General features: G+C 40.5%; 1 protein-coding gene across 1 annotated transcript; it reads left to right on the top strand.

The window, feature by feature from the left end:
• The first annotated feature begins 1,054 nt into the window (after positions 1–1,054).
• KIF2B (kinesin family member 2B) lies at positions 1,055–3,375 on the top strand. Its single transcript, XM_015088440.3, has one exon. The coding sequence runs from the start codon at positions 1,183–1,185 to the stop codon at positions 3,247–3,249; it is 2,067 nt and encodes a 688-aa protein (XP_014943926.2). The 5' UTR covers positions 1,055–1,182; the 3' UTR covers positions 3,250–3,375.
• The last annotated feature ends 12,835 nt before the right edge of the window (positions 3,376–16,210 follow it).

Genomic DNA, 16,210 nt, shown 5'->3' with positions numbered 1-16,210 from the left:
TTCTGTGTCTGCCTCTCTCTCTACCCTCCCCCCCCCCCCCCCACCTTAATCCTCAACTGGCCTATCTGGCAGTTGATGCCATTTTTTGTTGTTTTCAAGCAAATCATCCTACAGGAAAAAAATAATTACAATCTTGTCAAAATATATGTTTGCCTCTGATCCTCTCAGCTTCCTCTCCATTTCCCCTGCACCACCACCCCTCTCCCAGCGCCCTCCCTCTGGCCACACCTCCACAACGTCTAAAGGACACACACAGGGTAAGGAGCAGGTATTAAGATGAATTCTCTGTTTCCACCAAAAGTCCCTCATTCCTCTCCAAATTATGGATAATGAGGCCAAAAATGTAATGACTGAAGGAATTTAGAAAGGTAATTACTGAAATAATCCCCCAAATGGTGGTGACTACCAGAGCACCAACACTCACGTTACAGCTATCAGAGAGCCTCCCGAAACGTGATAAACACCTCGTGTTTGCAAACCCAGATGCGCCTAAGGAAATGCCCTATTAGCAAACTACCACAAGAACCCACTACATGGAACTCATTTTGATTTTGTAATGAGAAATCCCATTAAAGACGACTATAAATTGTGGCGGCCAACGAGTTTCGAAGGGGGTGCAGGAGCGAAGAAGGATGGCAGGTTTGAGGGCCTTTCTCCGGGATCCTGTCCTTAGAAGCCCGTGATCTGCGGCCGGCTCTGCCTTCAGTTGTCCCCGCTGATCACTGGAGAGTTGAAGTTGAAGGGAACGTTCACTGGTTCTCAAACCGAAGCCCTTAGCTTTGACGCTGCAGGGGAGAAGGGACGTTCCTAAAGCTTAGGCTCAAGCGTCCATAGAACTCTTAGCCCACTCCCAACTCCGATCCCTATGTCCTCAGCGGTAAGAGAACATTTTTTTCTATTCCAGGTGTTTCTGCACCTAGAATCACCAACGCGCCCTCCACCACCACCGCCCCTCCCACCCCCAGCTTTCATCTAGAGGCCCTAGGCTCTGCTGCCTCTTGTCTCCAACCCTTTGTGACGCCACTGGCCCCAGGAAGAGCCCTAGTGCTCCACTCACAAAGGCAGGTGTAAACCACAGGTGCGTCAGTGCTCCGGGCGCTTCAGGCTGGCCTGGGCTCAGGTCCTGCCGCTCCAACCCCAAGGGCCCCCCAAAGGCGAGCCCTGACACCTCTATCCTTCACCATGGCCCGCCGGTTATGCCCCCCCGTCGCCCCTCGTCTCACAAACTTGAAACTCTTGATGCCGCAGGCGGGAGATGTCCAAGTGGGCATCTGCGTGGCGATCCAGCGCAGCGACGGGCGCATCCACCTCGCTGTGGTCACAGAGATCAAAAGAGAAAACGCTTGGGTCACGGTGGAGTGGGTCGAAAAGGGAGTCAAGAAGGGCAAGAAGGTTGACCTGGAGACCATATTCCTGCTGAATCCCGCGCTGGCCTCCGCTCAGCACCCCACGCCGTCCTCACTGCTGCCCTTGTCTCTAGCGCCCCCTTCGGCCATCGGGGACCAGCGCGCGGCCACGCGGTGGATTGCGACCATCCCCCAGAAAAACGAAACGCCCTCAGGGGACAGCCCCGCTCTGAGAGTCCCCAGCAATCCCTGCCTGATGAAGCGGAAAAAGTCTCCCTGCCTACAGGAAATCGAGAAGCTACAAAAGCAGCGGGAGAAGCGCAGGCAGCTGCAGCTGCAGATCCGAGCCCAACGCGCCCTCAATGTCAACACGGGAAACCCCAACTACGAGATCATGCACATGATCGAAGAGTACCGCAGGCACCTGGACGGCAGCAAGGTGTCCAGCCTGGAGCCCCGGGAAGACCATCGGATCTGCGTCTGCGTGCGGAAGCGTCCTCTCAACCAGCGAGAGACCACCATGAAGGACCTGGACATCATCACCATCCCCTCGGACAACGTGGTCATGGTGCATGAGTCCAAGCAAAAGGTGGACCTCACTCGCTACCTGGAGAACCAGACCTTCTGCTTCGACCATGCCTTCGATGACACCGCCTCCAACGAGTTAGTGTACCAGTTCACCGCCCAGCCGCTGGTGGAGTCCATCTTCCACAAGGGCATGGCCACCTGCTTTGCCTACGGGCAGACAGGCAGTGGGAAAACGCACACCATGGGCGGGGCCTTTTCGGGAAGGGACCAGGATTGCTCCAAAGGCATCTATGCCCTGGTGGCGCGGGATGTCTTCCTCCTGCTCCAAACTGCAGCTTATGAGAAGCTGGGCCTCAAAGTCTACGGGACATTTTTTGAGATTTATGGGGGCAAGGTGTATGATCTGTTAAACTTGAAGAAGAAGCTGCAAGTCCTTGAGGATGGCAATCAGCAAGTCCAGGTGGTCGGACTTCAGGAGCAGGAGGTATGTTGTGTGGAGGACGTGCTGAACCTCGTGGAGCTAGGGAACAGCTGCCGGACTTCGGGACAGACATCAGTCAATGCCCACTCTTCCAGGAGCCATGCGGTGTTCCAGATCATCCTAAAGTCAGGAGGGAAACTGCATGGCAAGTTTTCCCTCGTTGACTTGGCTGGGAACGAAAGGGGAGCGGATACTGCCAAAGCCAACCGGAAACGGCAGCTGGAAGGGGCGGAGATTAATAAAAGTCTCCTGGCGCTCAAAGAATGCATCCGGGCTTTGGGTCAGAACAAGTCCCATACCCCGTTCAGAGCCAGCAAACTCACGCAGGTGCTCCGGGACTCCTTCATAGGCCAGAACTCCTCCACTTGTATGATCGCTACTATCTCTCCAGGGATGGCCTCTTGTGAAAACACCCTCAACACTTTAAGATATGCAAACAGAGTGAAAGAATTAACTCTGGATTTAAGGCCCCACCATCTTTGTTTCTATCCGGTTGGACCTGAGGTGCCAAGGATGTTGGAGACTCACGTTAGAAATTCAAAAACATCCCTTCAAAGGGATGGAGTCATTAAAATACCTTGTATCCAGAGTGAAGAGGAAGAACAGGCTAAGCACACTGAAACACTGTCCACTCCATTAGGGGAGGATACAAGGACTTCGTGGACGGAATCAAGACAACCGCCAGGGAACAACATCCAGGAGACAGCTGGTGGGGTAAACTATGATGTTGATTTTTGCATTGCCCAGTTATTGTCCATTTTGGATCAGAAAATAGGTATTCTGACTGAGATCCAAAAGAAACTGAAATTATTACAAGCTGACCTCCAAAAGAAGACCGAGTGTAGTGGAGCCAATGGCAAGAGGTCAGATCTGCAAAGTAATGGCAAGAGGTAAGATCTGAAATGATGGATACACTGCTGTGGCCCCTACCTCTCTTATAAAAGAAAAAATATCTAAATTATCTAGATATAAAGATCCTCCTGGAAAGCTTAAAACATCTTAAAATATGCTTGTCAGATATGTCCTCTTTCCTCTTCCTCTGTATTTTTGTGACTCGTTTACATTTCGTGGGATGTTGGAGTTCAACTAGGAACCACTTGCCTCCCCAGGGACATTTGGCAATGTCTGGAAACATTTTCAGTTGTCAAAACTGAGTTTGAGGCAGGGTAGTGATACTGGCATAGAGTGAGTAGAAGGCCAGAGTCGCTATTAAACATCCTACGATGTACCAGACAGCCTCCCATAACAAATAATTATCTGGTTGAAAATATCAGTAGGTCCAGGGAGGCCTGGGAGGCCCTGCTGTAGAAAGAGCCTAGCTGTGATGAAACCAGATACCCTGAATGGGTGACTGGGAAGGCATCCCAATGTAGATTAAAGGGAGTAGAATTGGAACACACCAAGGGGTACACAATGGGGTAAATCTAATGATATCGACCCATGAATCTCTTTCTGTTGCACTGATGTGTAGATTCAAATGATTTCTAAGCTCTAGTCATAATGGAGAGTGGGAAAGGAAGGGATTTTCTTTAAGTGATTCTGCGTGACAGAGATTTTTATTTTCAATCTTTGAGTTGAAGTTGCAAAGTACTGTGCTTCCTGAGAGTGATAAAATAAAGTGTGTGTGTGTGTGTGTGTGTGTGTGTATTTAGCATTGGCTTTGTTGACTATGGTGTCTTTAAGCTTTTTTTCCTCTTACTCTTTGCCAAATTGTGTGCCTACATAATTCACATAAAAAGCTTTCCTCCATCAAATTAGGGTAAGCAGCAAGTCAACAAAGTGGTATAAAGGTTCTGGCCTGAAACAGGAAACATCCCATGAAGGCCTCACAGGTAATGTGGGAGATACCAATGCCTTAAATAAACTGAATTAGGAAAAGAATTCCTGATTCAGTGATCACTAAGTGCCTCCTTTTGGGAAAAAAAATTAAAAGAGAGAGAAACTCATCTGCAAATATAAATATAATAAGTACTCTAATACATATCTACCTTCAGCAAACATATCTATAAAATGCTATAATAAAATCATTAAGGATCTTTTGCTTCCAAGTCTCCCAGTTCCAAATTCTTTTCTTTAAATTTTTTAAAGTTTATTTTTATTTATTTTGAGAGAGAGAGAGATAGAGAGCAGGCAGGGGAGAGGAAGAGGGAGAGAGAGAGAGAGAGGGAGAATTCCAAGGAGGCTCCCCACTGTCAGCTCAGAGTCCAACGCAGGGCTCGAACTCACGAACCGTGATCATGACCTGAGGTGAAACCAAGAGTCAGATGCTAAACCGACTGAGCCACCTAGGTGCCCCCGAACTCCTTTTTTAAAGAATAAATTGGGATGATTTGCGAAGAGAGTGCCTGGTAGACTGGCGAAACTTGGGGACAGAAAATGAGTGTCCAAATTCTGTTACTACCTTTGGAAGACATGACTTACTGTTTTCAAAATTTTTCCTCTTAAGTTGCAAAGACTTCACTGGCACTAGGAAAACTGACACAAAACTACTATAGAGTAAAATAGTAATGTCCGAGCAAAAAACTATCAGTATAAAACAATTAGAGTCATCAGGAACATCGGGTCTTCAGTAACGAGGCAATATTATGGTCTTTAAATAATTTTCTCCTCTGCTGCTTTATCTGCAGGGGTGGAGTTATATACTATTTGAAAATATTTTTTTAACATTTATTCATTTTTGAGAGACAGAGACAGAGCATGAGTGGGAGAGGGACAGAGAGAGAGAGGGACACAGAGGATGGGAAGCAGGTTCCAGGTTCTGAGCTGTCAGTACAGAGCCCAATGCAGGGCTCAAACTCAGGGACGCGAGATCATGACCTGAGATAAAGTCAAAAGCTTAATGGACTGAGACACCCAGGAGTCTCTATACTATTGTTAAACCAAATAAAACTTTGGCGGTCTGTCCTAGTTTAGTACTAGATGATCTTTCCTTCAAAATGAGATTTTTTTTTAACATAAATTATTTTTGTATGCAATGAAAAAGTATGGAGTTAAGCATCTGGCCTGGGTTCCAGTTTCAGTTTTATTATATAAATATCTGTCAATTTTGGCAAGTTACTTAGTCCCACTGAGCTTCTTTCTTTTATATGAACCAGGGTAATTATAGCACCTACTTCAAAAGATTGGAGGGTGGCTTTATTTTCTCCCTCCCTGTCCCCATCTTTTATGCCAATGACTAGTGCCTATCATTGTTCTTGTTGTTGTCGTTGTCCTTTTTCTACTATCATCTTCAACTCCACCCCACCCCTCCCCCCACCACCACTCCTGCAACACAAGTTTGGGGAGCCTACTGGGAGTTTCAGCACCTGATATCAATAACATCCATTTTTTTAATGACATGTAACATACAGTGGAGTGCACAAATCTTATCTATATGGCTCCATGAATGTTTACAAAGTGAACACCACTATATCAACACCACTTATAGAATGTAATGTCCCGGAAACATCATTCCTGCCTCATTTCACTCTGTACTACCCTGCACCAAAGATAAGGATTCTTCTGACAAAAATCATCAAATATAAGTTTGCCTTTCCCCCCCATATTTATGGGCTCATAAACTAGATCCTCTTGCATCTCTTATTTCAATTATCTATTGATAATTTTTACATTGTTCTACATTGTTTCACTGCAAAAATACCTCATAATTTACAAATTTTACTCTTGATGGGAAATTGAGTTGTTTCTGTTTTAAACCATTACTAATGATGCTATGAACATTCTTACACATGTCGTTTGGTGCACATTTATATGTGAAGTATGCCTTGGAACGGAATTCTTGGATCTATAGTGTGTGTGTATTCAGCATAATAGGTCATGCGCCTGGGTAGCTCAGTCAGTTAAGCGTCCGACTTCAGCTCAGGTCATGATCTAGTGGTCTGTGTGTTCGAGCCCCGCATTGGGCTCTGTGCTCACAGCTCAGAGCCTGGAGTCTGCTTTGGACGTGGTGTCTCCCTTGCTCTCTGCCCCTCCCCTGCTCATGTTCTGCCTCCCTGTGTCTCTCAAAAATAATAAAAACATTTAAAAAAAGTTTATAAATAAATAAATAAATAAATAAATAAATAAATAAATAAATAATAAATAAAACATAGGTCATGCCAAGGAGTTTTCCAAAGAACTTGGACCAGTGTTACACAACCACCAGCATTTTATAAGAATGATGGGTCCTCCATATGTTTGCCTGCACTTAGTATTGTTATTTTATAAAATTCAAATTTTATACTATCTGACGTGTATGGAAATGTATCTCCTTACGTTTTTTTTCCCCCCTGATAATTAAAGTTGAATATCTTTATGTATGTTTACTGGCTATTTTGCCGTTGTCTCCTGTTCAATATATGCATTCTGGATGCAAATTCTTCTTTAGATATATGCATTGGAAATATCTTCTACCAGTCTGAGGAATGCCAATTCACCCTCTTAATGACATTTTTTAATGATCAGAAGCTTATAGATTTAATGTTCAATTTGTCAATTTTTAAAATTTAATGGTTAAGCCCTATTTGGGAAGTCTCTACCCCAAATCATGAAAGTATTTTCTTTAGTTGTCTTCTAAAACTTATGGTCTGGGCTCTGACTGGAGCCAGTGCCTGCTCATCTGCCTCCAAGGCAGCAGCAGAAGGAGCTAGTTGCAGGACCAGAGCCAACTGAGACTCCATGCATAGGGTATGAAATGCCCTTGGGTCTTCATCTGGGACCATGTTTGGCAAATCTGCCATGAAGACATGGCCTCGCCTTCTCAAAGCAACTCTCTTCAGTCTTAGGTTTCACTGAAATTTCATAACTTCTCACCTGGATCCCAAAGTTCCCCAAAAAGGCATTTTTTGTCTGTGGATGGTTGATAGATCACTGTTTATTGAAAAGGACAGGAACGCCTGCGGGGCTCAGAAGGCTAAACATCTGACTGCAGCTCAGGTCATGATCTCATGGTTCGTGGGTTGGAGCCCCATATCAGGCTCTGTGCTGACAGCTCAGAGCCTGGACCCTGCTTCAGATTCTGTGTCTCCCTCTCTCTCTGCCCCTGCCCCACTTGTACTCTGTCTCTCTCTCTCTCTCTCTCTCTCTCAAAAATAAATAAAACATTAAAAAAGACAATAAACAGGAGCTGGGACTTTCTATTCTACCATCTTGCTCACCCTATGAGTCTTATCTCACCCAGAGTTCTCTTTAGGGGAAGACTTTACTGATTCAATGTATTTAGTGGATAGAATATGATTTAGATTTAGTATTTTTTCTTACACAGTTTTAATAGGTTGTATTAATTTATTATCATAGAACTATAGTATACTCATTATCTTTAATGGTCATATTATTGGTTCCAAATTTTTCATTCCTGATATTGTACCTTTTTTTTCTTAGTCAGACTTGTCATATATTTATAAGTTATATCAGTCTTTTCAAAGGAACAACTTCTGGCCATTTTATTTTCTCTATTGTTATAGCTTTCCATTTTGTTGATTCCATTTTTCCTCCTTTGTATAATTTCCACTTTTTTTCACCTTTTTGAGCTCAATACTTAGACCATTAATGTGTCAGCTTTTTGGGGGCTTTTAATATTATAAATTTCCCCTACATACTGATTTATCTACATAGAGTAAGGGCATGCCACATTGATCCATAGTTCTGATTTGCCCTTAAATTTAGAGGATAGCATGCATCACATCTTCACTGAAATTCACCATCATGGAAACTTGCCTTCCGAAAACTATGAGCTTGCTAAATTATCTACTGAGTTTTTAAGTCACTTTTCAACTGTTTTCTGTTTTTCCCTTTTGAATATTGATCTATGTATGCACAGCTTTGGATTCAGCAAATAGCTGAATGAGAATTTGCACAGGAAGTGTATGTCTCATTCCTCTATGCTCCCCTTTTCTCCAAAATCATTCCTGTTGGCTTGTAGGCCTGAACTTCCATCTCAGCCTCCGATGAGACTTGGTTCCTGTGAGGTTGCAGCAATATTTACTTGGCTAACGCTCATTTGGTCTTACTGTTTTCATTCAAGAATCAGCAAATGCCTCAAGGGGAAAAGACAGCAGCAGTGAATGTAATGGCTATCTCAATGTAGTTGTCTTTGTGATTTTTTTTTTAATAGCTTTGGCTTTTAGTCTATTCACAGAGTTATGCATCCCTTACCACAAATTTCAAACATTTCATCACTGCCAAAAGAAACCTTGTACCCCTCATGCATCACCCCTTAATTCCCATATCCCCAGCCCCAGGCAGTCACTAATGTACTTTCTGTCCCTGTGGCTCTCTGCAATTTTGACCCCTTTTGTCCTGCCTTGTCCTTTGATTATTGTATTCAACTTTACTGTGCCCTTGGTAGGATAGCTTGTTATTCTATCTTGATGACACTATATTTGATGACATAAATAATTATGCATTTTTTACATGACATTGTAGACAAACTACATATTTTTAACAGCATTTCTTACAATAAGTTCTAATCAATCTCAACCAAATGAAAATTTCCATTCTATGTTGAAACTTAGCAAGTAAGGGAGAGCTGCATATCAAGATAGGTAACTAATGGCACCCATTGTTGGAAAGTGGATACAGGACAATGTTGAGTTTGTCGTTTGCCACCTAGAGAGATATATGCTAATTATTAATGAGCTTTGATCTGGTTTTTTGCTTACTCAGTGTAGGTTTGGAAATTAAGGGGGCGTGCCTGGATGGCTCAGTCGGTTAAGTGGCCATCTTAGGCTCAGGTCATGATCTCTTGGTTCATGAGTTCGACCTGCATCCGGCTCTGTGCTGACAGCTCAGAGCCTGGAGCCTGCTTCGGATTCTGTGTGTGTTTGTGTGTGTGTGTGTGTGTGTGTGTGTGTGTGCCCCTCCCCTACTCACTCTCTGTCTCTCAAAAAAATGAATAAACGCCAAAAAATTAAAAAAAAAAGAAATTAAGGGAAAATGGAAGAAATTCCTGAGTGCAATTCATCCACAGATCTTAACCTTCCTTAGCAACAGCTGTGTAAACAAACTTATTTGTGTGTATATATACACACACAGTTTTACTTATATAGTTAGATATTTCCCCTGGATTGTTACATTCACATCTGTAGAACACAAAAGCTCTCCTTTAGTAAAGCAAAAGACAAAACAAACAAAACAAAAACTAAAAAACAAAAAACAAACAAAAAAACACAAATTGCAGTCTTGCTAACTGGTTTTAGTGTATTGGCCTCTACTGAGTTGCCATTATTCCTTAACAAGTGCACATTAATGTCTCCACCATTGCTAATTTTTTCCTGAGAATACATGTGGTCCTTGAAACGATCTCAAAACATGTAGCATAGAATTGAACATGAACTTCAGAAAACAAGATATTATGTAAATGAAAAAAAAAACCTCAGAAAATTAATTGGGGTCCACTAAAAAGAGACTTGCTGGCTATTCAAACAGATGTCCTGAAGTTAAAGAGGAGGGTTGTAAAGTAAATTAATGCCTTAACAAGATTGTTTGGAAAATGGCAGAGCTCCTAAAGTGAGAAAAATAAAATACTCTCAGTACTTTGGAAACATCCATTGGCACACAGAAAGTTGACATGCTAATTACAAGCTTACATCTGTTAATTAAAGGAGCTTTTCTACATTCCTTTTTCTACATTTTTCTACATTCCTTATTTTGAATTGCTGCGTAACCTTGCAATTAATAAAACTGCTTTTAAGATACTGAACTTAAGGTTTCATAATTGCAAATCCTCCTTCCCACAGTTAATCTATGATAGTAACGTTTCACAGGATCATTCTATTACTTTTTCTCAGGGAAATTATTTTCAACGATCTACATAATAAAACGGTATGAGAGTCCTAGATAAATATTTATGTGTTGGTTCAATGAATAAGTGAATTATCTTTTCTTTGAAGTTCGATTACTGATTTAAAATATCAAGTAGCAGAAACACAGTGTCTAGTATGTGTTTCTTTTAAAAATATCAAAATTATCTGTTACTAAAAGTGTAGAATATTATCTTCAAAGCAAACTTGTCATTGATGAAGAATTTGTGTGATTCCTTTTATTCTCCAAAAGAGCAACTGCTGAGAGAAAACCTTAAGGCATCATTTTCCTGAAATGTGATTGTTTCTTCCTATTCAGGCCATTTCCTTTCTAATCTTAAATAAAAGTAATCTCAGTAATTAAAAAGAAAAAAAAAAGAGGATTTTAATGGCTTAAAGAAGATATGGAACCAAATCAATGATTGGGGATAAAAATCGGACAGACCCAGGCAGCCTTCTCTATTTGTGTGTTTGAGGTGACCCTCAACTTGAATGAAGCTATCTCCCAGGCAGAGCTAGAATACAAGGGCTTGAATGGTCACAGAGGAAACAAATGGAATAATTGGGAGGAAGAAAAATGGGAGAAATCATCAAAGCAACAAGTACAAAGGGTTTTACCCTGAACTAATTGAAAATAAAAGTTAATGACATGGTTCCAGTTAATATACTACGCTCAGGCTTATGTTTGCCATGAGGTTTGTGAGGACAAAAAAAGAGAAAACTGTACTGGACCACAGCGACTCTAAATTGTCAATCTTATACTGACTCTCATTACATGATTCTAAATGCTGAGATTGAAACCAAATGAGCTAAGTGAGCAACAATGCCAGATTTAGAGTCAGTAACTGCGTATAATTTCTTCACCCCCCTTTTTTTATATTTTAAGTTATTTATTTATTTATTTATTTATTTATTTATATAATTTATTGTCAGATTGGTCTCCATACAACACCCAGTGCCCTCCTCCCTGCCCATCACCCACTTTCCCCCCCTTCCCCACCACCCCCCATCAACCCTCAGTTTGTTCTCAGTACCAAGAGTCTCTTATGGATTGCCTCCCTCCCTCTTTAGAACGTTTTTTTTTTCCCTTTCCCCTCCCCCATGGTCTTCTGTTAAGTTTCACAAGATCCACATAGGAGTGAAAACATATGACACCTGTCTTTCTCTGACTTATTTCACTTAGCGTAATACCCTCCAGTTCCATCCACGTTGCTGCAAATGGCCAGATTTCATTCTTTCTCATTACCAAGTAGTATTCCATTGTATAGAATTTCAAGCTTTGCCATTGAGTAGCTATGTGACTTCAGACAAGCAATTTGACTTTCTGTATTCTTCATTATTCTTAAATCTTTTTTTTTAAAGTCTAGAAATGCAACACTAATTTCACAGAGTGATATTGGAAAATCAACATTAACATGTTCAGTAAAAGATTTTATTGATAATCTTCTGTGATGCTAAAGATAGAAACATGGGCATATAATTATCTCTGCCTTTAAGGAACTTATCATTTAAATGAGGAGACAAAGCCTTGCACAACTGAGAAATACATTTAAAAAATGTGTTATCCTGGTATAAAAGGTACTATGGGACAACAGAAGTTGATGGTTAATTTAGCCAAAGGGGTATTGGAAAACTTCCAAAATGATCCACTCCTGAATCTGGAATGATGAAGGAAGAAACTGGTAGATCTAAAATGAAAAAATGGGGGTGCCTAGCTGGCTTAGTCAGTTAAGTGCCTGACTTCAACTAAAGTCATGATCTCATGGTTCATGAGTTTGAGCCCCACATCAGGCTCTCTGCTGTCAGCACAGAGCCTGCTTGAGATTCTCTGTCTGCATCCCTTTATACCCTTCCCCTGCTTGTTCTCTCTTTCTCTCTCTCTCTCAAAAATAAATAAACTTTTTTTTAATAAAATAAAAGGGCCACCTGGGTGGCTCAGTCAGTTAAACGTCTGACTTCAGCTCAGGTCATGATCTCATGGTTCATGGATTCGAGCCCCGCACTGGGCCCTGCGTCGGGCTCTGTGCTGATAGTCAGAGCCTGGAGCCTGCTTTGGATTCTGTGTCTCCCTCTCACTCTGCCCCTGCCCTGCTCACACCCTGTGTCCCTCTCAAAAATGAATAAACATTAAAAAAATAATAATAAAATAAAATAAAATAATAAAATAAAATAAAGTGAAATGAAAGAATAGATATTCAAAGCAGTAAGTAGGCTAAATTCTTTGGTATTAGGAAAGGAAAACCAGCCAAAAGCTGGCTCAACACTGTCATTCTCAATAAAATGTAGGCTCTTTGAGAGCAGGGACAATATATTACTTGGTTTATATTTTTAGCATCTCACATGATCCCTGACACTATAGAAACTCAACAGTCGTGTGGGGATATTTGTATTTTCTGTCACTTTCACCTAGCTAGGGTTGACGGAAAAGTATAGATCTTTGTTTTAAAAAAATCAATATATTTTGAGAAATTATTCTGTCTAGTAGCAGAAAGTAAAATCTTTGCATGGGCAGTTGCCACAAGTGAATGTCTTGTCTTTAGCCTTTGCTTATCTGACAGACAGTCTAAAGAAGGAGTCATATCCTCACATTGGCCCCTACCTGGCCTCAGCTCTCCAACCTGACATCTAGCAAGCAGCTCCATGGAACACCTGCTAATGCTAGTTATCTGTCTTAGCCACAGGGCTCCTCTAGGTCCTTCGGCATCCACTGTCACATCTCTGCCCCAGTCAGCCCTACAGGAAAACATTTGGTTCTTAGCTGCCACCTACCAGAGATGCACCCTGAGGCCCTGGAGGCGTGGATTCAGCCACTGCTTGGCCACATGCAGTTCTCTCTACACTCGCAGGGGACTCATAAACGTCTTAAAACCCAACCAGGAATCTGAACATAGGACTCCTTGGGTCCGTAAATCATTGTAGGGTTTGACCACCACCTTTTAGGGTATGTTTCAAAGAGAAGATGATACACAACATACTTCTGCCTCTATTATCCCTCTCATGTTCTCTCCCATTCAATACCTCGTGGAATCTTATTTGGGCAAGCAGGTAGGAAAAACTGTTGCTTAAAGAATAAACTTTATAGCATGAGTCCTATAGGTACATATTTTAGAAAACAAAAGACTCTCCCCCTTACACTTCTGAGTGTTTTCTTGCAAGACCATTGTCTCTAATGTCCATTCCAAAAGTCGATTTTAATATCCAGAAATAGAATATTGACACTAAATTCTATGTTAACAACTCTCTCCTAAAAGGTGTGATCCTATAATTTCCTAGCTGCTAGGGTAAGGAGAGTACAAGGAAGTGTGTTTCAAAGATAAGGCCAATGAAGGAAAAGGGGGAGCTACATCAGTCAATAATTCATTATATTCACACACCTGCCCTCTTCCTCATAAGAAACAAAGGACCAAGGGAAGAGATGATGTTATTCTTATTACTCCTATGTCCCCAGCACCTAAAACAGCACCTGGTACATAAATGAAAATAAATGTTAAATGATGAATTGTACATAAGGTGTCTCAAAGATTTCCCACCAATGCAATCATTCAGAAAAACATTCAGGGATTAAAGGGCAAGAGATAGAAATCTGAGAACATGAGTATTTAAAAGAATATTTATAAGGATAGTGGAAAATTATCAGTGAAGAAGGATGAGAAGGAGAGGTCAGAAAAGTAAAAGAAAAACCAGTGGAGGCAGGGGAGGGTGGGACATTGGCACAGAAAACACTGGAGAAGAGAATTTAAGGAGAGAATAGTTTACAGTGTTAAAAAAAAATAAAACCACAGATTGAATAAAATAAACAAGAGTAAGTCAGTGGTTTCTGACAATGTATAGGTCACTAATAACATCTGAGATCTCAGCCTGAATGAAATGGTTGGTCCAGAGGTCATTTTGCAAGGGGTTGAAGAGGCAGAGAACAGTCTGGGTAATGAATGTGAAAGTGCTTCATAAATTCTGAACCCCTTTACAAATATAATTAGGATACACAGCTGGTTAGTTTCAGGGTCTGGCTATTGCTCATTCACCAAACTTTCTGAATTCAGCTTTTATTTTTATTTAATTTAATTTAATTAATTAATTTATTTATTTATTTATTTATTTATTTATTTATTTATTTTGTCTTCGGGCATACACTTCCTAAGGCTTTAGCAGACTATGTTGCAATCAATGGAGAACTTAAGGAAACAGATGTCCTTAAATTTTAACAGTCTTCTTGGACCTTAACCTCATCTTCCATATATGTCCCACATGTAAAAAAGCACACTATCATTAAACAATCTCCGAATAGTCCCCACTGTTAGTGCCAGGTCATCTCCCTGATGCCAAAAGTTTAGCAGCTGTAGCTTAGCTTCATGAAAACTTCTGGTTTGTTCAGGCAAAATTGATACACATTTAAATATGGCCTTGACTGCAGCCATGAGATTTGGAACATAGTCTACCACTTGGCCATCCCGCAGAACTGGACCGGATTGCGTTCGTTTCAATCCCTCTTCTTTCTTGCCTCGTTTATCTCTGGTTTCCATCTTGTATAGATTCCTTGTCAATCAAGTCAGCTTGCCACATGCAACACAGACTTAAACTATTATTAATCATACTCTGAGAGGTTTCTTTCTCTGCCCTGAGCCCATACTTCTCAGAAATCCTTATTCTTAATCTCCTTGTAATGGCATCTAATTGTCAAAACGTTAATATGAGGCATAAAATAGCAGTTTTATTAGATTAGTTACATATAAATGATTCAGAAAGTAATGAATTGAGTATATTCTTTTTTTAGGGACACTGGCAGGTATTAATATTTAAAAGATGCCGCCACTCTTTGAGATTTTTCTACCAGAACCCTGCAACGTATCTGTTCGCCCAAGAATTGTTTATGAAGAAAAGTCATCAAATGAAGTAATTTCGTATTTATTTTTATCGGCAAAACAGTGACATCTATTGTTCAATGTTATATAAAATAGAATTTAAAGATCAAAAGCAAAGATCTGAAGCATTCGTTTCAGAATAATAGCTCTCTTAAAACTAATAGGTAATACCTAAACATTCATTTTTAATATGAAATCAAATCCAGGTGATTATTTAGGAATATGAACATTTAGTCACTATTCAAAAGCCCCAGGATCTGTCTAGTTGCTAAAAAATAGGGAGGGAGAAATAAGGCAATAAAAATATGGGATGTGATTCTTAAAGTTAGCTGCATTTTACAACAGATGTGTTTTTCTCTTTACAAATCTCTCAAATACATACAAATGAAATTTGTGAATGCCCAAACTGAATTCTGAGTTCAAGGCAAGTTTCTTTTTCCATCTTGCCCCTGTTGTTAGGTAAATCTATGAACTATAAAAGTTGTTTACCGTCTTGGCTACAGTTTATTGTTTAGAAGAGAACGGGGCTTGACCCGAAGATGATCAATTTCCTTCTAGCTCTTGCTTTTTTCTAAGATGTCATTCACAACCATTCAATTAAGCAAAATTTTTTAAAGTTGACAATACCGAGGCCATGAGGAATCAGAATTCTCAAACACTGCTTGTAAAAGCATAAATCACTACACTCCCTTTTCAAAGCAATTTGACAATATCTTGTAAATTTTAAGATGGACATATCCCATCATCCACCATTTCCATGTGGTAAGCACTCCAGAAAGAATTTTCATACATATATACAAGGATATATTTTCAAGAAATACAACAGTGTAATATTGAAAATGTTGTAATAAATTATCTATTACAAGAGAGTAGATAAAATCTTGCACATATATCTATTGATATACTTTAAAACATACAACGGTTGAATTAGAGTAGAGTCTACCAACATAGGTAAATCTCAATCAAACAATATTAATAAAAGAAACAAGTTCCAGAATGATATGTGCCAAGTGATCTTATGTATCATGTAAAAGACCTGCATAATATTCTATTCATTTATATGGACACATCATATGTAAAAAAGTATACAACAATCATGAAGATAATAAATACCCCTTTCAGGAGAATGTTCACCTCTGGAAATAAAAGCCAGTGAATGTAGTAAAAAATGGGCACTTAATTATATGGAATCTTAAATGTTTTCCTTATTGAAAAATA

Source organism: Acinonyx jubatus, chromosome E1 (assembly GCF_027475565.1).
Source record: "Acinonyx jubatus isolate Ajub_Pintada_27869175 chromosome E1, VMU_Ajub_asm_v1.0, whole genome shotgun sequence".
NCBI lineage: Eukaryota > Metazoa > Chordata > Mammalia > Carnivora > Felidae > Acinonyx > Acinonyx jubatus.
This window is presented reverse-complemented; position numbering and strand designations above follow the sequence as displayed.